Genomic DNA, 23,548 nt, shown 5'->3' on the forward strand with positions numbered 1-23,548 from the left:
TGAACCACCACATAACAAATATCACCTTTCTTCCCATTCAATAAACTCAATGTAGATTTACTGCAGGCTATCAAAATACAGGAGAAAACTGTGAAAGAGTTTTACATGGACAAAAGAATTTATTGAATAGCCTTTCAATGGCATGCTGGCACCTCCAGGGATTACTTCATTCAATAGGGAGGTGTGTGGGGCCTGTCTGTTTTGACTAGACTATTTCACATCTCTTACAGCAGAAATTTGCAACGTAACATATCACCTGCAATGACAAATGAACATTTGCATTCAATTTGGATAAGAATCCCTAACTTTTAACTTTAATTAAATAAAATGTTATTCTCCACAAAACAAATTTCATTGTTCTTATTGATGGATATGAATTACAAAAAGTTATAAAAGATTAAATGGATAACACAAACTTCTGTGGAAAAACTACACTGCAAAGGAATTTTCCACCTATTAACAAGCAAAAACTGCTTTTCCAGTATCTCAGTGAATGTAAACTCCATTCTTCAGGTTGATCAGTCAAAAAACTTGAAGTCATCCTTGACATCTCTTTATCTCATTCTCTATGTTCATTCATTAGTTTAAAAAAAAACAACAGTTGGCTTTATCTGTGAAACTATTGGTACATCCAGAGTCTAGCCATTTTTTTACATCTACCATCCTGGTTCAAGCTACCATCATTGTCCATCTACTATAACAATCTTCCAACTGGTCTCCTATCTCCTCCTCCTGTGCCTCCTTCTTTAGCCTACTCACAGCGATGAGAGATTTCCTATAAAATTTTAAGCCAGATCATGTCACTTCTTGGCTAAAAATCCTCCAACGGTTTCCCAGCTTACTCAGCATAAAAAACCAAAGTCCTCATATAATGGACTGCAAGAAACCACTTCTCTGATCTCATCTTTTCCCAGTTCAGTTTCGGCCACATCCTACTCGTGTTTCTTCCAACTTGCTTTTTAATTCTATGCCACAGCCTTTAACTTGTTCTTCCACTGCCTAAAATGATCTATTCCCAGGTAAACACACTCCCTCACACCCCTCAGGTGTCTGCTCCAACCTTAATTCCCTAGAGGCCATCTTGCCATCCTGTATAGCGAGCAACCCTTCTTCACACTGCATTCCACCACTCTGCATTACTTCTGCAATGGCATGTACCACCACCTGACATACTGTACATTTAATTATTTGCTACCTCTCCTACCTCGTTAAAATATAAGCTCCACAAAGGCAGGAAATGTGCGTGTTTTATTCACAGCTCTGCCCGAGAGTCTAGAATAGTGCCTTGAATATTTGCTCAACAGGTATTTCCTGAATAAATGAGTAAAGTGAGAGCAAAAAATTTTGTTTCTGTGAGTAATGCTTCCCCTGTTCCTTTTCTTTATGAAGTAAGATAATTTACCATTGCACTAAGTGTTTCCTCCCAGTCAGGCCGCTCTCGAGGGTGAACGTTTCTGTGTAGTTCTGGAACAAAATCATCCTCTTCAGAATGTACTGAGGACTTCATCTTCCTAGAGACCAAAACATGAAAGACTCTGATAAGAATTCCCATTTCTAACAAAGCCTTCCAATGACTACAATCCAATGTCTAGACCTGGACATTTCCAATCCAAAGGAAAAAGAAGAGAGAACAACACTTTCTTTAAATTGTGGGAACAAGCTTTACCAACTTGCTTTTTCCCTCATTAAAAAACTATTTGATTCTGACACACACTCATTTTATATTTTTTGAGATTCTTGTTCATAACAAAAAAAACTATACTTGATAGTATAAAAGTTCCACAGAGAAGTCTAAGAGACACATTTCTTGAGAAGTGACCTTAGGGACTGCTTACTCACAAGCATATCTTTTCTTGATCTCTGTAGTAAACCCCAAGCAGCAATACAACTCTGCTTTTCTCTTTCTTTCCCCACAGTCTTTGTTTCTGTTTATTTCTGGTTTTAGTCTATTTACGTCTGCTCGTGAAAGGATGTATTTAAATTCTACTGAAGAGAAGAACATCTCTGAGACATACCTGAAGCAGTCAGTTTGGTGTTCTAAGTTGTAAAACTGAAGCTACAAGGTGGCTACGTGTCTGTAAGTGATAGAAGTTAGTATCTGTCATCACAGGGAGTAATATACTTTCCTACCTTCAGAGCATATTAATAAATTAGATTGTAAAGCCCCTTAAAATATTAAAGCTCTGTTCCGGCTGGTTTATATGGTCTATTAAGTGCTTACATAAATCTAATATTCCCAGAATTCCCAGAAAATAAAGAAACTGAACTTCTAACACTAACAGTGAACTAAACTGAACACTAAACTTCTAACACCAAACCGAACTCCCAACACTGAAAACAGAACAGAGGTTTATTAAAGGCAGAGTTTTGGTGATTTCCAAACGAAAATGCCTGATAAAATTCTTAGTACGTACAATTTTATCATGCAAAAATAAAAAAAAAGTATCAATAGGTATACAGTGAAAGATCTTCCTCCCTTCCCTGTCTCCAGTCTGCCCATTAAATTCCCCACTTTATATGCTCTCTTAGACTTTATATAGATATATATATATTCATCGGAGAAGGCAATGGCACCCTACTCCAGTACTCTTGCCTGGAAAATTCCATGGACGGAGGAGCCTGGTAGGCTGCAGTCCATGGGGTCGCTAAGAGTCGGACACGACTGAGCGACTTCACTTTCTCTTTTCACTTTCCTGCACTGGAGAAGGAAATGGCAACCTACTCCAGTGTTCTTGCCTGGAGAATCCCAGGGATGGGGGAGCCTGGTGGCTGCCGTCTATGGGGTCACACAGAGTTGGACACGACTGAAGTGACTTAGCAGCTTAGCAGCAGCATATATATTCATATACCTAATTTTTCATATTAAAGAATATATCCACAAAAAGCAAAGTATAAAAGCAATGTATAAATATGCTACTCTTTGTGTAAAAAATAGGAGAATAACTTTATTCCTTCATCTCCACCCTACTCTTTACACCTGGGTCTCGCGCATTGCAGGGTTCTCACATTGCAGGCAGATTCTTTACCATGTGAGCCAGCAGGGAAGTCCCCAGAATACTGGAATGGGTAGCCATTCCCTTCTCCAGGGAATCTTCCTGACCCAGGGATCAAACCATGGTCTCCCCATTGCAGGGAGAGTATTTACTGTCTGAGTCACCAGGGAAGCCCATGTTGTTCAGTAGCCAAGCTGTGCCCAACTCTTCACAACCCCATGGACTGCAATACTTTTTACATAAAAAGTATCATGTTTTACACTGTTGTGTAGTTTTCTAATATTTTCTGAAGGACTTTCCATATCAGTATATAAAGAGCTTCTTTGCTATTTTTACAACTGTGCAATCAATATTCCACTGTGGAATATCATAGATATTCCATAGTGTAACTCATCCATTACTAGTGAATTCTTCAATTATTTCCAATCTTTCACTATTACAAACTATACTACAAGTTTATAAGATACCAAGATATGTTCAGCATATATGAAAGGCAAATACTCAATGATGAAAAAAATCCCTTTTATAAAGTAGCCCATTTTTCTGTTGGATTTTTGGTCTTTTTCTTATCTCTTTTTAAATTCTTTAAAGAGGTTAGTTCTTCATTTGTAATACGAATTCCAAGTATTTTTAACAGGCTGTCATTTGTCCTTGCTTATTTTGTTTTCTATAATGCAGATGTTTTATATTTTATGTAGCTGAATTTCACAACCCTTTCTGAGTTTTGCATTTTAAGTCATTTCAAAATGCCATCCCTGATCCAAAACCTATTTTTTTTTAATTTTCCCATGTTTTCTTTTGAATTTTTCGTGGTTTCATTTAATACATTATACCTTCTTCAATCATTTGGAAATTATCCTTGGTATGAGGCAGGTCTCCAATTTTCCTTATTTTTCACAGCTGCATATTCCGTTTTCCCCCAAAGAATTCATTGAATAGTACATAATGTTCCCGTTGGCTTTGGAGAAGCCATCTTTACCGTATCTTCCTATGTATTAAGGTGGATTCCCAGGCTTCCCATTTCACCCCCTTATGCCCTCTACTCATACCAGTACCACAAGGTTTTAATCACTGAGACTCCATACTATAATATCTGGTTGCACTAATCCTCTTCCTAGCCTTGCTTTTTTCTTCTCCCCAAAGTTTCTTGACTCAATTACTTAGTCAAGGTCAACTTATTTCAAAACCAATTTACCTAGGTTTTTAAAAAAGCATTCTTATTATCACATTAATTTTATAATAAACTAACATCTTTATGATGTTGACTATCTTGTTATGAACAAGGTATATATCTTTTCTTTTGTTCCAAACTTCTATGTTCTTCAGCAATATTTTAAATTTTCTTCACATAGGTCTTGGAGTTCCTTAGTAAGTTTATTTCTGAGCATTTCATCTTTGTTGTTGCTCTTAAAAATGGCACCTTTTCTTCCATTACGTCTTCTAACTGGTTACTGTCGGATATACTGTTAGTAGCCCTGTTTTGCAAATGGGAAAACTGAAATGTATTAACACATCTCAGGCATTCCAGATGTGATGGACCGCTTTCTACTAGAAGATCCCACCTCCCAGCCTGAAGAGGACACTGAAACAAGCAATTCTCACCTCTGGAGACCCGCTGGACTGGCTGACAGACACCAAGATTCAGCCTCACTGTATGCTCCCCTCAGAAGCTTTCCCTCAAAAGCCGTGAAAAAAACTACCAGTGAACTTCCCATTCAAGACTGCACATATGTTGAGAAATAGAGCTTTCCTTCTCCAAGTCTCTGAAAAGGCAGTAAGCCAAATAAAAGGAAAATAAATCCTTAAAAGATTAACATTGGGTGGGATCAGCAGGCCAGAAATCTTCAACTTCTGGAAGGCAAAGAAGCAAATGGGATCACACTGACTGGTAAACCAGTGGAGGATAACAGAGACTCAAGGAGGCTATACTCCCACTTCTCCCCACCACAACAGAGGTACTTGCCCCCAAGGAATTAATAAAAACTGGAAAATTACTCTGTAAATAAATTTAACAATCAATTAGAGGGACTAGGGCTATTAACAAGGGTGTGTTCACCTAAGAAAAGAAAAGCAGAAGCTATAGCATCATGGGACCACTGGAGAAAATCCGAAGGGGGAAGAGACAGAGAAGGGCAATGTTGACCCGAGCAGTAAAAAGCTGCGATTCTTTCAGTCAGAACAAACAGAACATGCATATGTAGCGAACAAAGCTGCAAAGCTAAAGCAGAAAAGACAATAACCTAAATAATTATAAAATATTAAGTCCGTGATACATAAGAACAAGAACACATAAAAATTACTTCACTCAAACTGAATGTGAAAGATTAAAGAAAAAGATGAAATTAATGGCTTAAAGAACAAGTATAAGAAATACTTCAAATCACAAAATCAAAATGTGAAGATAAATCGGTCACCTGATGCAAAGAGCTGACTCATTGGAAAAGACCCTGATGCTGGGAAAGATGGAAGGCAGGAGGAGAAGGGGACAACAGGGGATGAAATGGCTGGATGGCATCACCGACTCAATGGACATGAGTTTGAGCAAACTCAGGGAGACGGTGAAGGACAGGGAAGCCTGGTGTGCTTCAGTCCACGGGGTCACAAACAGACATGACTTAGCAACTGAAAAACAACAATGACAGATACATCATGAAAGAAACACTAAGGAGATCAAATATGCAATAAATAGATTCCATGAGGAGAAAATTATTACTGATAAAAGAGGTAATAATTAAATTAATAATAAAATTCTTAAAATCTTTCCTAATATGAAGACTTAAATCTATAGACTGAAAGTCACTGAGGTCCAATTGAAGATTTGATGACAAAATACACATAACTAAGAATAAAAAGAAAATTTTACAAGCATTCAGAAAGAATAAGTTACCTACAAAGGAAAAGATGAATAAAAATAGCAGTGACTACAGACAAGAAATCAGAGTATATCACTCAAAGAACTTATCTGAACAAAAGATTCAAGAAAATATCAACTAAATAACAAATGGACCAGAACAGATACTTTAAGACGGAATATGATTAAAAAGGAGAGGAAACAATGACACATATAACTAAATCTGACTGAATGGCAAAAAATAGTAAAATCATTTCAGTAAAACACTGGGCTTGGGGGTGGGGACAGAATTTGTCGTACCGTCGCTAAGTCATGTCTGACTCTTCACGGCCCTGTGGACTATAGCCCAACAGGCTGCTCTGTCCATGGGATTTCCCAGGCAAGAATACTGGAGTGGGTTGCCATTCCCTTCTTCAGGAGATCTTCCCGACCCAGGGATTGAACCTGCGTTGCCTGCATTGAGGGAGGAAGGATTCTTTACTACTGAGCCACCAGGTAAGCAGGGGCAAAATGGTGATAAACAAAAGCCTCATGGGGGATTAGGAGGCTGAGAAGTACTCTAAAGACCTTATCTTAAAAGGAAGGGAAACAGGGAAGAAAAGAGAGAGCCAAGATAAGGGGAAACAGCACATGTGAGTTAAAGAAACTGATTTGAAAATATGAGAGCGTGGAAAGGAAGCTAATCACTAATGGAAAGTAAAAGTATAATAGGCGACTTCTAAAATTAACTATCTAGAAAGGCTTTGCTTGTTCTGATTGCAGTCTTCCCAGGTTTGTCACTTTACATATATATTTTAAAAGATATTGACTGTATTACATTTATAAACAGAGCTTTAAGTGTTTCAAGGAATTTTAATTACTGTTTGAACATGCAATTAACTGTTTAGGGGGGCTTAATGCTTAAGCTGAATCCAAAACTTAAGGAGAAATAAGATTAAAAAATTTTAACTTTGAATACACAACTTAATAACCAGGAACTCTGATATAGTTTTATAATTTTCTGTGCTCTCAGGCCCTTCTTATACATAAAAACAAACAAACAAAAAAAAAAAAACACCTCATACAGACAGACGTAAGAAAGGCTCACCCTGGATTCCATCCCAAAGAGTTTAATTAGTGAAATACCAAGAAAGTCTTGTACTGGCATGCTTCATGGTTAAGACAGACTCATTTCACACATTAACAAAGACAGCCTAATGGCTAGACTCCAACACTGAACAAAATTTTCTGAGATTAAGCTATGTTCATACCTGACTCTGATTACCATTAAATTTACTATTTATGTGACACTGATGAGATGACTTTGAGTGAATGTTACATTTCATATTCAAAGAATATTTCAGGGAGTAAACTATACTCCAGATCACACACCCAAAGTTACAGAGTAATAGAAATATCTTTTTTGTTTTTTGGCAAAATACTTTTTTTTTTTTTTTTTTTGGTATTGTACATAACAGATTATTAAGGGTGTGATGACTATGAAAGGTCACAGAGTTTAAAATAGGCCTGGGTGTGATACTGATATATATGTCAATGATAAGCTGTTATTGTTACCTCTCTATCCTGGGATTCCTAAGATGAGAAATTCCTACAGAAGACAAAAGAACAGTAAGCATATTAAAAGCAAAGAATTGTGAGTTTCCAGAGGAATTCAGCCATTAAAATAGCCATCCTAGATCTGAAAGAAGATCTAGATCAGAAAGATCTAGAAGAACTAACCTATTCCAAGCCCTTGTTACCTATTGGGACTGCTGCAAAATCTTTTAATTCAAAATCTTCTTTTACCTCATTTCAAATAAGGCAGAGAATGAATAAAGCAAACAACCAACCAACCAGTCAGATGCATGAACCATTTATTATTAGCTTTATGATGCTATAAACCAACACACACATTTCAAAAAAAATTAAAATATGTACGCCAAATTATCTAGCTTAACTAGAGTCAGAAGCTTCTCTTCTTAAAAACAACTTATAATGGAGATAAAAGTGAAGATCTGACTGAGATCTGTGCATCTGTAGTCTCTGATTTTTAAAGGTATATAAGTTCTAAAAATGTGGTTTAATTATACATACATATCATCTCTGTAAACGTTTCAAACTCTATGTCATTGTTTGTCATACATACTAGGCTATGTACCTACAATAACGTGATACTAGAGAACACTAATCAAGGTCATATGATAAACCTTCTGCCCTCAGATGCCAAAAAACTAGACCCTCTCACGATCGTGAGTCACTAATAATTCCCAGGTGTCCTCCAGGTCGTATCTTTAAAAGGTCACATTACTGTATGCACTGTTTCACTTTTATGTTGGCTGCATAACTGATATATCACCAGTGCTCAAAAATTCCTCAAAGAAGGAATTTCAGAACTGAGAAATAAGCTGTAGCTTCTTAAAGGTTGTTATTTACTAGAAAATAACATTTAGCAGCAGATATAAAAAAATTTTTTTTATAAAACTGAAGTCTTTTACTTTCAACATTAGTTACATTTATCTACACATACTGACAATATGGTTTATGTGGCTGTTTGAGCTACAATTTCCTCATCTGAAAATGGGAAATAACAATACCTACTTGTTAATTGGCTATACCCCAAAACAAAATTTTAAAAGTTTTTTAAAAATACAAGAAAAAAAAAAAGAATGAACTTAAATCTAATTCTTAAGTTATTTGGAGAAAAAGAATAGCACACAATCTTCTGCCCTCTTTCTGAGTGTGTGCATGCATGGAAATTAATTAGACCGTAATCATAACAACAGTTTAGTTAATGCACATGAGCACAGGTTTTAAAAAAACAGGTAAAACTTTTCTATATTTTTTAACTGTTAAACTGATTTTACAAAAACAACTGTCCCAGACAACACTGAGTTGACCACAGCTTCTCTCAAGGTTACAGCTATAACTTCTACTATCCAACCCTCACCTTCGACACCCACACACATTTTTTCTGCAAGGCATCGCAGCTGGAACATCAGGGTGAACACTATGCAAGCACTCTGCTGCGCATTTCCTCATGTCTGACTGCTGAACAGGTGAGAAACACTACAGGAAACGTGGCCTTGCCTTGATCTCTGTCACCCTTATAAATAACATAAGATCAAATCTCAAAGACATACTTGTTTTGGGAGAGTCATGATGACAGATATGAAATAATATTGTCAACAGGACAAATGTCCTACGGTGTCATGGTTTCCTAAAACAATGCTCATGGTTTCCTAGAACCACCTAGCTCAGTTTCTTGGGGATGAAAATGTGGTCCCATGGTCCTAAGGAGAAGAAAAACTCAGGCCTACACAGATGAACTGTCAAAAGAAAACCCCAGACAGCCTCCTGTTGCTTCGCAAGTAAATGGAGGATCTTGGAACCAAGTCCATCATAACAAGGACCAGGCTGTCTCCTCCTCTGACAAACAGGATGAAATAACTTCCATGATTTTAACACTAGGCCAAACAGTTCTCACACAAATAAATACCTTATTCCCACTGACTGTTCATGACACACGGAGCATATTTAAAACTATGGAATATGTGATATGAAACATCAGCACACCTTGGGAGAGAAGTAGCTTAGGCCAGTAAGTGAGGCTAAAATAAAAACTATAGAGAGAATGAGAAAGTTGACGCAAAAAAGACTTTCACATGCTAATAAAATGTTCATTTTCATACTTGCATACTTTGAACACTGTGAATTATTCTTTAAAATTTAAAACATACTTCCTATTCATTTTAACCCACACTAAATTTGTTAATCAGTGGTTATCAAGAGTTCCTAACATTCAATGTGATATATGTGAAGTGTTAGTCATCTCTCAGTCATGTCCGACTTTGGCAACCTCATAGACTATAGCCCACCAGGCTCCTCAGTCCATGGAATTCTCCAGCCTATAATACTGAAGTGGGTAGCCATTCCCTTCTCCAGAGGATCTACCCAAGGTCAAAACCCAGATCTCCTGCATTAAAGGCAAATTCTTTACAGAATGAGCCACCAGGGAAGCCCCAATATTCAATCTCATCTGTCATTTAACCTAGACTTTAAAAGTAAAATCTGTGAATAAAGAAATCCTTTGAGAAAGGAAAAACTCTTTTTCGAAAACTAAAGACAAGATCTGATGAAAATAATGATCCGGTCTCCTACCCAACTACCCATAGATAAAATTGTAAAAGGTGTTTTAATCGCCCATGTGGGTGGCAGTGATAATATGTAGTATAAACTTCTTCAAGGTTTTTTTTTATTATCTCCAAAAGAATTTATCTGTTACACCTGTTGAAAAGAAAAGCCAGAATAAGGCCTCCTAAAATCTGTAACAGCACAACAAAATTAATGCACAAATGATACTGTGTGTACAAGGGGGGTGAGACCTCTTTCTTCACTAACACACTGAACTTGGAGAGCTGCTTAATCAAGTGGCCTTCCCAAACACTTCATTTATGAAGATACAATTAGAGATCAAACCAAGAGAGATTTGCTGGGGCAGGTGGGAGGAGGAGAACTATAAGGCGAGTGAAATATAAGGTCAGAGGCTTTGATCCATGAAATAATTAATCTGGACATAATTAAAATGTTTCATACACATGAATAAGGGGAAAAAAGCAACCACACACACACACACACACACACACACACACACACACACACACACACACAGGAACATATTCCAAGAAAAAAGAGAAAGAAAAATCTCTTAGATTCAGAACTAAGTCACTTCTGTTAGGTACAAATCAGATACAGGAATGGGTAATAGTTCATTATGAGTCTCCACCTGAAATTCCTGAAATGCTACTACAAAACCTGTCTAACACCTTCTCTTCCTGGTGTTCTAACAAGTCATTTAAAATGCCTTTTACAAGCTCAGGGCAAGTTGTGGAATGAAGAATGCTATATACACAACTAGAAACCCATCCTCTTCAGCTCCAAATCTTCCCCCAGAGAAAAAGAAATCTTACTGAAAAGAGGTTAAAACAAAGAGGATGGGAGGGTTGGGGAGCACAGATGAGGGAGGTGGAGAGAGGGACAAAGGTGAGACAGAGAGAAAGAACGGACTGTGAATTCCGTATTTACCTGAAATGCTCTTCCCCTTCTCCCTCTTCACTGCCAGTCACCTGGGTTATAACTTCCGAATCCAACCAGAACACGCTGTCATCTCCCGATGTGCTACTCTCACTTTCGGTCTCCATCGTGTATTTTGGAAGTTTAAACCTCAAGGCATGGGCAAAAGCACAGCAGTGTCCAGGCTGTTCAGCGATACTGATGTACACACAGGTATGCGGCTGGGGCGCCAGTAATAACGTGATCATGCGGGGCCACAGGCTGTTACGTGCAAGGTTAATTACAGCTGAGGCAAAGACAGGAAGTCCCACGAAGCACCCTCAATGTGTCAGACTGCTACACCTGGGACTCCAGACCCCTCCCACTGCTTTAGGCTGCGTGACCTACATAACCAAACACACAACCCAAATGAAGGTGAGTTTCCCCAACTCCTATTCATTTAATAATTCTCTCTTCTCAAGCTTTCTAGCTATTAAGTTGACTTTTCTTACCTATATCCTTTTTCTACCTCAGACATTATTGTTTTTAAATTTTTATTAGATATAGTAGACCTGAAAAGGACTGTGAACCAATCCAACATAATTAAAATTTATACAATTTCACACAACAGTAGGATACAAATTCTGTTCACGTTCCCCTTAAGTTGAAGTACAGGGATTTACAATGTCATGTTAGTTTCAGGTGTATGCACAGTGATTCAGTTATACGTATGTGTGTGAGTGTGTGTGTCTGTGTATTCTTTTTCAAACTCTTTTCCCTTACAGGCTATTACAAAATTATTGAGAATAGTTCCCTGTGCTATACACTAGGTGTTTGTTGGTTATCTATTTTATATAGTAGGGTGTATATGTTAATCTCAACCTCCTAATTTATCCCTCCCCCTGTTTTTCTCCTTTGGTAACTATAAATTTGTTTTCTAAGTCTGTGAGTCTACTTCAATTTTGTAAATAAGCCCATTTGTATTTCTTTTTTTAGATATAAGCAGTATCATACGACATTTGTCTCTAACTTCCTTCACTCAGTATGATCATCTCTAGCTCCATCCATGTTGCTGCAAATGGCATGACTGCTTTTAACTTAAGCTGAGTAATATTCCATTATATATGGGCACCACATCTTCTTTATCCATTCATCAGTCAATGGACATGATTGCTTCCATGTCTTGGCTACTGTAAATAGTGCTATGAACACTGGGGTGCATGTATCTTTTTTAATTACAGTTTTCTCCAGATATATGCCCAGGAGTGGCACTACAGGATCATATGGAAACTCTACTTGTAGTCTTTTAAGGAACTTCCATACTGTTCTCCATAATAGCTGTACCAATTTACAATCCCACCAACCAGGAAGAGGATTCTTTTTTCTCCACACCCTTTCCAGCATTTATTATTTGTAGACTTTTTGATGATGGCCATTCTGACCAGAGTAAAGTGATACCTACCTCATTATACTTTTGATTTGCATTTCTCTAATAATTAATTAGTGATGTCAGGCATTTTTTCACAAGCCTGTTGGCCATCTACACGTCTTCTTTGCAGAAATGTCTAGTTAGGTCTTCTGCCCATTTTTTGATTGGGTTGTTTTTTTTTTAAATATTGAGCTGTATGAGCTACTTGTGTATTTTATAAATTAATCCTTTGTCAGTTGTATCATTTGCAAATATTTTCTCCCATTCTGTAGGTTGTCTTTTCATTTTGTTTACGATTTCCTCCACAAGAGGAGAAAACAAGAATATCAGAGACGTATAGTTTCCCTCCATAAAGGAGATAAAAACATACAATGGAGAAAAGACAGCCTCTTCAATAGGTAGTGCTGGTAAAACATTCTCTAACACAGTATACAAAAATAAGCTCAAAATGGATTAAGGACCTAAATGTAAGACTGGACACTATAAAACCTTTTAATAAAACACTTTCTGATATCTTTTAAAATTCACCTCCTAGAGTAATGGAAACAAAACAAACAAAAAAACAAATGTGACCTAATTAAACTTCTAAATTTAATTTAGATTCTAAACTAAATTAATTTAATGTATTTAATAAATTAATTATTATTTAATAATTATTAATAAATTAATTTAATTCTGAATTAAAGTTCTATCTTAAGTTCTACTTAAGAAAGGTAAACATAAAATTAGAAAGGGCTCTGGACCCAGCACAAGGAGAGGCACAGTTACAGATCTCAGAGTTCAGGAGGATCACAATATATAGAGAAGATAAGCAAGGTCTAGGGACTTGCCCATCTTCATGCCTTCTAATATTACACCCATCTTTCCTTCCCCTCAATAATAACTGCCATATACACCTTTGCTCGGGTATCCAAAGTGGGACAGAACAGCCAGGCCTATCCATGGCTTTTTAAAGGAAAAAAAAGAAAGCAAGTATCATAAATTAAAAGATGCTGACCATTACAGAAATAGAAGCATGCAACATTCTTACACATAACTTAAAATGCAGACACATAGAGAAGCAGTAAAATGACTCACTGGGACATGAGTGAAACCAGCAACAGCACAACCGCTACTTAAAAAACAGCCATCTAGTACCAACCACCCAGGTGTGGGTGTCTGCCTTTTACCTACAAGCCTGGTTTTGCACTAAATCTGACCAGATAAAACTTTAAAAGGCATCTACTGGGATACCCTGGAACTTTCATATTTGAAAATACAGGAAATGAACCATCCAGCTGACTTTGTTTATAATGTACCTTTCCTTTCCACAAAATTACAATTTATATATGTGTTACTATTTTAATTTTGTTGCTCCAAAAACTATATAGTTTTAATCTACTGACCATGTTGGTCATTCAAAAGAGACAGTGAGGAGACGGAATTAAATTTAACCCCTTCCTCATTTCATCCACTGAAATAAATTTCCAATGGATCAAAGATTTAAATGTAAAGATAAAACCATAAAAGAAAATCATGGGAAACCCTTTGATTACTTCACTGTGAGGAAGTCCTTTCTAAATATAACTTTAAGAAGCCTTGAAACCACAGAAGACTGATACATTTTACTACATACAAATTTAAAAATCTTCCCTAACCAAAAAAAAAAGTCTTTAATTATGAATAAAGTCAAATGTAATTAAGTAAAAATATGTGGAACATATCACAAAGGGTTAATTTCTTTTATATATATATATATATATATATATATATATATATATATGGTGGCTATAAATCTTTAAAATCCAACAACCCAAAAGATAAACAGGCAAAAAGCATAAACAGAATAATAACAGAAAGACATGAAAGAATCATAAAAACATAATAAAACTTATTTACTTCACTCAATAAAAATGAAAAAAAAAACACAATAAGATGCTTTTTTAATCTATCAGGCAAAGATTTTTTAAAGTTTTAACAAGCTGTTTGGAAGAAGTTGTGGGAAAATGAATATACACTGTTGGTGGGAATATGTACTGGTATAACCTCTGTGCAGGGCAATTTGGCAAAATATCATGTGGTTTCATAGATCCTATTTATCTTTCCCTCTAATCATTTATTTTACTCTTTCACTCTCATGGTTCATTTACCTCCCTTCCTCAAGCGCTTTCAAACATGAAAAAGTATACTGTAAGCGGCATTTGCACACAGAATATGGTGGGCAGTCTGGCTAATGTGACAGCATCAGGAAGTCTCCTCTTCTAGTCCTGCTGTTACATCATATTCCCACCTCTCCACCCAGCATCCCCGCTGCAGGGAGAGCCTCCTCTCCTCCCAAGCTGACTTAAGCACCAAGCAGTGGTTCAAGACTTGTTTTCACAGTTCTGACTGTGCTATCAGAAGCTTTTTAAAAAAAAAAAAAATGTGCTTAAATTCAGAATCAACATGTGGTTGTTCTTCTTTGTTCTCTTCTCTGATAGCTTAGAAGTATCTAGCAAAAATCCAAGATAGAGGCAGGAAAGAAACCAAGCAGAGTGGGACCCGTGGCCACCAGAGGTTGAGAGGGCCATTCTTACAGACCATAGTGGAGATTTAACCCTTTTTCCTGATTGGTTTAAAAATCTGACCAGACTCCACTCCCATCGCAAGCTTTTCAGCGCACAAGTCCCTGACCTAAATCCCCAAAGTCGCTATCAGTACTTTAAGAACCAGCTGATTCTTCATCTTCTACCGACCAATAGGCAAAGAAGTTGCGGGAAAGAGAAGCTCCCAATTCCTGCAGGAAGGGGAAAACCATTCTTCGCAACAGTTTAAGAATCCCAAAGTAGAATGCATTTTTTTTCCAAGAGAAAAACAACTTAAAGATACAAATCCATTAAAATGTAGAATGAATACATAGAAGAATGATTGATAACAGATGACATTTGAACATTTTATATGGTACTTTTTACATTATAGGAAAATCTTCAGTCACTGAAAATATCTTAGAAGGATTCTTGTTCCATTTTTCTAATACAATTCTTTGATACACATGTATACACTACAGTCAGACACACACTTCACATTTAGATTACATAATTTTCTGAAGAGCCATGTGGTGTATCTATTGTAGAGTCATAGCTGTGAAGCATTCTGTAGACAAGCTTTGTCTAATTGGCTAGAAAATGGAACATTTCATGTTAGAGAAGATTTTGCTTAGGAGAAACATGTATTTGGAGAGAGCACTAACTCTGAACTGTTCAAAAGAACTAAATGAAATTTCCAAAAAAAAAATGGCTACCTGAATATGTCATCACAAAAATATATTCATGAAAAAAAAAGAGTTTCATTTCAAAAAGCTGATTATAAAACCTAGGGGGAAAAAACAGTTTTCAATAGAACTGGAAGTATCAATATTTTGAAGTCAGACAGAGACTCAAACTCAACCATGCTGTTTACAAATCGTGTGGTTTGGGGCAAGTAACTTAAATTGAGTCTCAGTTTGGTGATCTCTAAAAGAGTAATAACAACCCTGTAAGGTTAATGTATGTATTAGAAATAATGCATGTAATATAATTATCATATTGCGCGGTATAGATAAGACCCGGCCCAGAAATGACAGCCATCATTTTCATCATCGACACTGAAGCCATAAAATGTTTTTGTCACTGTGATTATACAAACACTGAAGAGTAAGATATCTCAATCTGCAAACGTTTGGTTTAACTCTGTAATTTTTACCATTATTTAAAAGAGAGTAGTAATTTAATAAGTAAAAGGAAACCAAATTCAACTAAATTAAGAGGTTTTTTCTAATTACCTGAATCCCTTTTCTGAATGTGAAGAATGCAAAATAAAAAATCAGAACTAAAAGCTCATATTATTCCCTTATGCATTACAAAGTAAGTGCATATAAAATTAGATCTTAAGTCAATTCAGCATGATACTTTCAATCTTCTTAATAAGTGATATTAGGTGGAAATTTCACAAGTATATGAATAAGTTCTCTCAAAACTCAAGTGCAATGGTCTATCGTTTTAAATTAAGTTCTACATCTTTATCCAAATAAGCAAAGATTAAAGGCATACTTTCTGGTATTCAAGTTTTAAATATATACATATATAAAATGTTCATTATAAATGTAGAAAATTACTTTCAATAAATATAATCTCAGGCTACACTTTCACTGAATCACTACCTACCATCAATTATTACACATTCTAGAATCATCTCATATAAATAATATTGGTTGAAGAAAAATACTTCAACGCGACAGGCTACTTTACTGGACTCCTCCAATGCAATTTTTAACCACTGTATTTGTTTGTAATCAGTAACTACAAAAAAAATTTTTAAATATGATTCCATTATAAGAAAAATCATATTTTCAATACACACACATATAGAAAAAAAGCTTGGCAATCTACACAACAAAAGACTGTGGGCAATTCTAACTTTCATCTTTAAATTTATCCACAATTTTCAGTTTTTAGTTTTAAATAAGTTAACTTCAGGAATTAAAAGATCTACTCTAGTTTCTTCTCTTGAATAGTTGAAGGCTAAGTTTCCATCTCAACATACCATATATATCAATGAATATAATGAAAAGATATAATGATAAAAATGACATTTGATGCCGTCTCAAGCAGTATTTGCAAAATAATAAAGCTGTCTTTAAGTGTCAATTCACAATCTTCAAGTTATATCACTATGCCTTTGCTGTGATAAGGAAAAACTGAACTAACTTGATGTTAGCTGAAACTCCAATACTTTGGCCACCTGATGTGAAGAGCTGACTCATTTGAAAAGACCCTGATGATGCTAAAGCTGAAACTCCAGTACTTTGGCCACCTCATGCGAAGAGTTGACTCATTGGAAAAGACTCTGATGCTGGGAGGGATTGGGGGCAGGAGGAAAAGGGGACGACAGAGGATGAGATGGCTGGATGGCATCACTGACTCGATGGACATGCATTTGAGAGAACTCCGGGAGTTCGTAATGGACAGGGAGGCCTGACGTGCTGCAGTCCATGGGGTCGCAAAGAGTTGGACACGACTGAGCAACTGAACTGAACTGAACTGATGTTTACTTGGTGAAATGATACACAATTCATTAAGCTACCATTTCACTATTACAAGTAGCACTGAAGTGAAACACACAAAGCAACTGAAAACAGTACTGATTTTGAGTCTATGGTTTCCATTTTAGAAATAATGTTGGATTTTTTTTTAATTTAATGAAGACCAGATAACTCAAATTCCTTCGGTGCCACTTATTACCTGTATGAATATGGGCAATTTACTTCAGATCTCTGAAGCTCAATTTCCTCCTCTGAACAGAATAAACATGCCCAATCATACTGCAATCAAAGTGATTAGATGAAACAGTATATAAAAGTACCCATGGAACACAACATTTGTAAATAAAAGATGCTTTTAAAATGTTTTATGAATCGAGGTTTAGGATCTAGAAGAAAATCCTAAACTCCTTAGAAGAGGAAACGAAATTTTCATAAGGGCTTGTTTAAAATTACTAAAATATCATTATCTCACTTGAAGAAATATCACAAATACCCAATCAGTGCACAAACCCGTTTTTTTTAAACACGGTTTGTTTGAATCAGGAAGTTCACACATGATATTTTAGCTAATACTTTAGTTAATAATCTCGAGATTTAAGGATTTCCTCTCCTCCTTTGTGTTACATATCTGTTGAAGAAATCAGGTCCTGTATGATCTCTAGCATTCCAGGCCTTGCTGATTCTATCTCTCCCAGTAGTGTTGTTCTACCAGTTTTTTGAGCTTTTATTTCCTTTACAGGCATTAATTCCTAAAGGCTATATTGACTGCTTTAGTCTCATGTTTTCTGCCTTATCTACCAGCCTTCTAAAATAAACAGTAATCAAATAAACAGCAAAGTTGTAAAATGATAGAAAATGCTAAGACAAGAGTAAGCTAAGTGCCACAGATAATATATTCTTGCATGACTTCACCAGGCATAGTAGAGTAGCTCTCCAAGGTACAGCATATTAAAAGGCTTCAAGTGTTGTTTAACTTCTAACCTAGAAGGGCTCTTGCAATCTCTGCTATCAACTATGACATTCCACGTCCCTCCTACACAACCTGCCTAGGACAATGGCAATTACCTGCACACATCTGAACAGTCTATGACTAATACCAAGATGTCTGCCACCAATTAGTTCCTACTATTTTAGAAGGCAGCATAAAAGCTGTGTGAACTATAAAATATTCTTAGAAGGACAGAAACATTAAAATCACTCCTATCTGAGCATGAAAAAGGAACAACTGATATTCTGGAATAAATTACCAATTACGTGAAAAGAGATGAAATGCAGGACTATCACATTCTAGTATATTAAGCCTAGTTCACCAGCTCTTAAACAATTGATATTAATTGGTTAGCAGGAATCAAGAGATCAAAGAAATATATATAAGGCTGCAAAGCTGAAAAAATATGGACTCATGATAATACAGAGGAATAAACATTAATAAATCTTCATGAGCTTGGAAATCCAACATGTTAGTATCAAGTAACATAGATTTGCCAAGGAGAACTAGACAATCTCCTCTCTACCCCCTTCCCCCACAAGAAAACACTGTTAACTATTTGGCCAGTGTTTCAGAATCTCCAAGTCAAAGAACTATTACAACAGTGAAAGATTCTACAAATAGCAAGCATATCCACAAACTCACAAGGCATCCTAAGTGAACAAATGGAAAAGACAATTCAGGATGCACTGATTTTTCTGCCAGCATCCAATAACACGCCAGTGATTATTACCCATTCTGTCATGTTCAACTACAAAATACAAAGAAGATACCATACCAGCAAAACAAAAACATAACCTTAGATCACTAAAGTGATTTACTATTTTCAAAGCACTCTGACATATTTCAAAGTGAATGACACTTTAGTAAAAGAAACTAAACTAAGCGAAGGGTAGGAATTTTACATTTGAAGTAACAAGATTTTAGAAAACTATAAACGTCTAAGAAAAAGCACTGAGAACTGAATTCATTATCATCTCAGTAACTGCGTAGCCTAACATTAAATAGCTTAATAATACAAACTGGGAATAAATAAACGAGACACGATGGTCATCCACAGCATTGTTTTCCAAGGAAAAACTGAGGCTATTTCTGCAAGAGCAGCTTCAAAACAGAGATCCTCAGTCCTTTTCTCTGCCCCAAAACAGTTCACGGATCTGCACACACTCATTAGGAACAATGACTCATAACCTACTTAGAGATCTGTTTTGATGAACAACCATCCGAAAAGCAAATTATCTTTGAGAGTGTCAAGCTTGTTGAGCATTCAAACCTTAAGGTGAAAATTATTTTAATTAGAACTTAATTTACTTGAAATCAGCAGTGCAAAAAAAAAAAAAAAATTTGTAAGAGGGATGGGGCGGGAGGAAGAGCTGGATGAAATGAAGTCTCTGATCAGCTAGGGCAATATGAGGGCAAAAAGGAGGAGGGCAAAAAGTACATGTCTTAACTTCTTAAAGATTAACCTGAAATAGATGAAAATAATCAACCAGAAAAACTGGGGATATCAGTCAGGGTACTAAGACTCTTCCTCGAAATATTCAGCAAATGATGCCAAAGTGACAGAAGGCTCAACTGCGTAGACACAGGCTGTAAACTGATACGGGGGGAATTCTTATGCTGCTGTTGACGTTTTTTCTTAGGCTATCTTCTCAAAATTAAGAACATTCATTCACCTGAATGAGTATCTGCTGCAAATGTCTATAACATGATAGTAAAGAAAAATTTGGCCAGTGGCTACTTACAGCTTAAAAGAGTGAAGGGCCAGAGAAACATTTGTGACAGGAACTGAAAATAAATACTAGCAACTTACACAAACTTCAGAGATCCCAGTACTTTTGAAGTTAGAAGTAATGTGAAGGTCTACTCTGAAGTTACCTAGGAAACTTAACTTCAGAAATGCATGTTTCCTTCTTCTACCTTACAACTGGATGGTAAATTTTCACATAGCATCTCATACTAATTCTAGTCACATGCTGTGATCAAAACATTGTCTCTGAATTACACATGAGGAAACTGAGGCTTTCCCCAAAGTCACACAATTTGTAAGTGGTACTAACCTCTTAGGTTCATTGTGAAGGAAATTTTCAAATTACTTCCCAGTCCAAGCATTCTTCTTTCTGCTTTCCCATAGCACTTACAGAAACACTTTCAAAATACTTTTAAAAATACAAAAGAAACAGGCGTAAAGAGGGAGAATGATCTAACTAAGGAACACGAGGGTGGAAGGAGCCTGAACTCTTGCCCCAAAACGGGCACCAAGTATGATCTTCCTGCTCCAACAGGTTTCTGCAACATGAATTAGTTCACATGAGGCTGGTAAGTCGGGCAATGTGTCACTATGACTCAGACTGTACGTAACAATTTTTCCCACGTATCATTGTCTTCAGCCAGGCATGTCCAGTTTAACACCAAGTTTACTACCCGGGGGAGTGTGGTGGCAAAATTCGGGGGTCGGCACACTGTACGTGATGCCGACTCTGGCCACTGTGCTGCCGGGTCAATTTGGCCGCAGCCGGTGTCCCGGGCTTTTTGCATGGTGCTTCCTCCATTTGATGCACATCTCCTCTGTGTCTGTGATTCCGCACTCTCAGCCCCTCATTCTGCTACTCGCTCTATCAGGCATCCATTACTCTTCTTTAAAGGTAAAATCCTAAATTTACTGTATTACTTCTTCACTAACTCAGGATTTGACATATCTTTCAAACTGTCCTCTGTTATTAGAATCGTTATTGCTTTTATTAGTGCTCTGGGTAGAAAGCTGTAGAGATTTTGAATGATTTGTGCAATCCTATTTTTTACCTTTTATTTTCAGTACAAGGTTTGTAAAAATCACAAGGTTTTTTCAAAAATGCATATATCACATTACTGCAAAAACAACTGAATAAAAAGTAATGTTTTAAAACCAGTATCAATATTTACTACATACTCCATTTCAGCCCTTCTGAGTTTTACTATGAAAAAAAGATGCTACCATCAGAACTACTGGACACCCAACACAACAGAACAGCTCTTCATTCCCTACACATCTCAAGGCCCTTCTCAGAAGCCAAAAGCAGGTGCTCCTCAGAGAGTATGTAAGAGAATCACAAGAACATGCACCCCTGGGCATCAGAACCAGATGAGTAGCTTAAAAAAGACAGGTTTTCCCCACCCCCCGTATGACCTACTGGATTTCTAGAGACCTGATTCTAGAATCTGCACTTGAAGTTCTTCAGCTGATTCTATTTATCTGACTGCCCAGCTATGTAATGATCAGGTGGTCACATAGGAAAGCAATAAGAACAAAAATTAAGGCCCCAAAATGATTTGCTTTTACTGTCTGAAATGATCAATAATACAAGTGAATGAATCAGCATTCCTAAATGAAGAGTATAAAAACCATTTTACTCCTGTAACTCAGAATTTATCAATTTAAATATGGAAGAGCTGTTCACAAGATGTAAGTGGTTAATAAGAGGCTTGAATGAGTGAGACAGTAACATAACTATCAACTACACCCTCTAACTAGTTACCGCCTCTCAATGTGGAGAAATGGAAGGAAAAGCGTGGTGTTTGTAATATATGACAAGGAGGAAGTTGTCACTTCTTGGCTCAGAGTTCTGACAACTTGAAAGAAGAAAATGCATCATCTTCTTTGGCCTTTTTTATTTTAGATTTCTTCGATCTATTTGAGGCAATTGCTTCATGGCAAATAGGTGGGGAAACAATTGAAACAGTGACAGACTTTATTTTGGGGGGCTCAAAAATCACTGCAGATGGTGACTGCAGCCATGAAATTAAAAGACGCCTGCTCCTGGGAAGAAAAGCTATGACCAACCTTGACAGCAGATTAAAAAGCAGAGACATTACTTCGCCAACAAAGGTCCGTCGAGTCAAAGCTATGATTTTTCCAGTAGTCATGTGTGGATTGAGAGTTGGACTGTAAAGAAAGCTGAGTGCCGAAGAACTGATGCTTTGAACTGTGGTGTTAGAGAAGACTCTTGAGAGTACCTTGGGCTGTAAGGAGATCAAACCAGTCAATCCGAAAGGAAATCAGTCCTGAATATTCATTGGAAAGACTGATGCTGAAGCTGAAGCTCCAATACTTTGGCCACCTGATGCGAAGAGTTCACTCATTGGAAAAGACCCTGATGCTGGGAAAGACTGAAGGCAGGAGGAGAAGGGGACAACAGAGGATGAGATGGTTGGATAGCATCACCGACTCGATGGACATGAGTTTAAGCAAGCTCTGGGAGTTGGTGATGGACAGGGAAGCCTGGGGTGCTGCAGTCCATGGGGTCGAAAAGAATTAAGACACGACTGAACTGAACTCAATTGATTCTCTTTAAGGCTGCTGCTACTGCTGCTAAATCACTTCAGTCATGTCTGACTCTGTCTGACCCCATAGACGGCAGCCCACCAGGCTCCCCCGTCCCTGGGATTTTCCAGACAAGAACACTGGAGTGGGTTGCCATTTCCTTCTCCAATGCATGAAAGTGAAAAGTGAAAGTGAAGTCGTTCAGTCGTGTCCGACTTTTAGCGACCCCATGGACTCCAGCCTACCAGGCTCCTCTGTCCATAGGATTTTCATTAAGGCTATACCAATACTAATCATTATTAACCATGCTGCTTAATAAGCCTCAACAGAATACACACCATTTCTGGTGTGTTAAATAGTATTTCTTATTTAAATGCTTTATAAATCTACCACAGTGGTGGCACCTAACAGCTACTACTAGGCATAAGGCAGTACAACCAGAAACATTTCAGATGGCAATTAGAGCAAAGTATCTTACACCCAATGTTCTAGGAAACTTAAAGGCAGGTTATGTACTTAAGCAACTGTACTTGAATATTTGTGACTCAGGGCTTCCTCTGCGGCTCAGCAGTAAAGGATCTGCCCACCAGTGTAGGAGATTGAGGTTCGATCCCTGGATAGGGAAGATCTCCTGGAGAAGGAAATGGCAACCCACTCCAGTATTCTTGCTTGGGAAATCCCATGGACAGAGGAGACTGGCGGGCTACAGTCCATGGGGTCACCAAAGAGTTGGTCATGACTTAGCAACTGAACAACAACATTTGTGATCAAGGATACTTACAGGAAAGCCACAAAGTTTTGGTTTGGGGGCTAAAATACTGGTCACTTTACATAGAAAGAACCCTTATTTGGACTACCAAACATGATTGATTTGAATCTCAAATTATACTTTAATCTGGCCTTTACCGAGTTGTCCCCAAA

The 23,548-nt window shown here is 37.0% G+C and overlaps 1 protein-coding gene across 5 annotated transcripts in view; it reads right to left on the bottom strand.

The window, feature by feature from the left end:
* ARHGAP32 (Rho GTPase activating protein 32) overlaps positions 1-23,548 on the bottom strand; it is a 205,655-nt gene that overhangs the window by 120,770 nt on the left and 61,337 nt on the right. Inside the window, exons 1-2 of one of the 5 annotated variants that reach the window (XM_070782652.1) lie at positions 10,906-13,980; positions 1,403-1,511 (exon numbers count right to left, since the gene is read on the bottom strand). In XM_070782652.1, coding sequence (XP_070638753.1) covers positions 1,403-1,511; positions 10,906-11,141 — 345 coding nt within the window. In that variant the 5' untranslated portion in view covers positions 11,142-13,980. Of the gene's footprint in view, positions 1-1,402; positions 5,740-10,905; positions 13,981-23,548 lie in introns of those variants that run through there. The other 4 variants (XM_070782653.1, XM_070782649.1, XM_019955111.2 and 1 more) reach the window with 4 other exon arrangements.

The sequence above is a fragment of the Bos indicus genome, chromosome 29, assembly GCF_029378745.1.
Source record: "Bos indicus isolate NIAB-ARS_2022 breed Sahiwal x Tharparkar chromosome 29, NIAB-ARS_B.indTharparkar_mat_pri_1.0, whole genome shotgun sequence".
Taxonomy (NCBI): Eukaryota; Metazoa; Chordata; class Mammalia; order Artiodactyla; family Bovidae; genus Bos; species Bos indicus.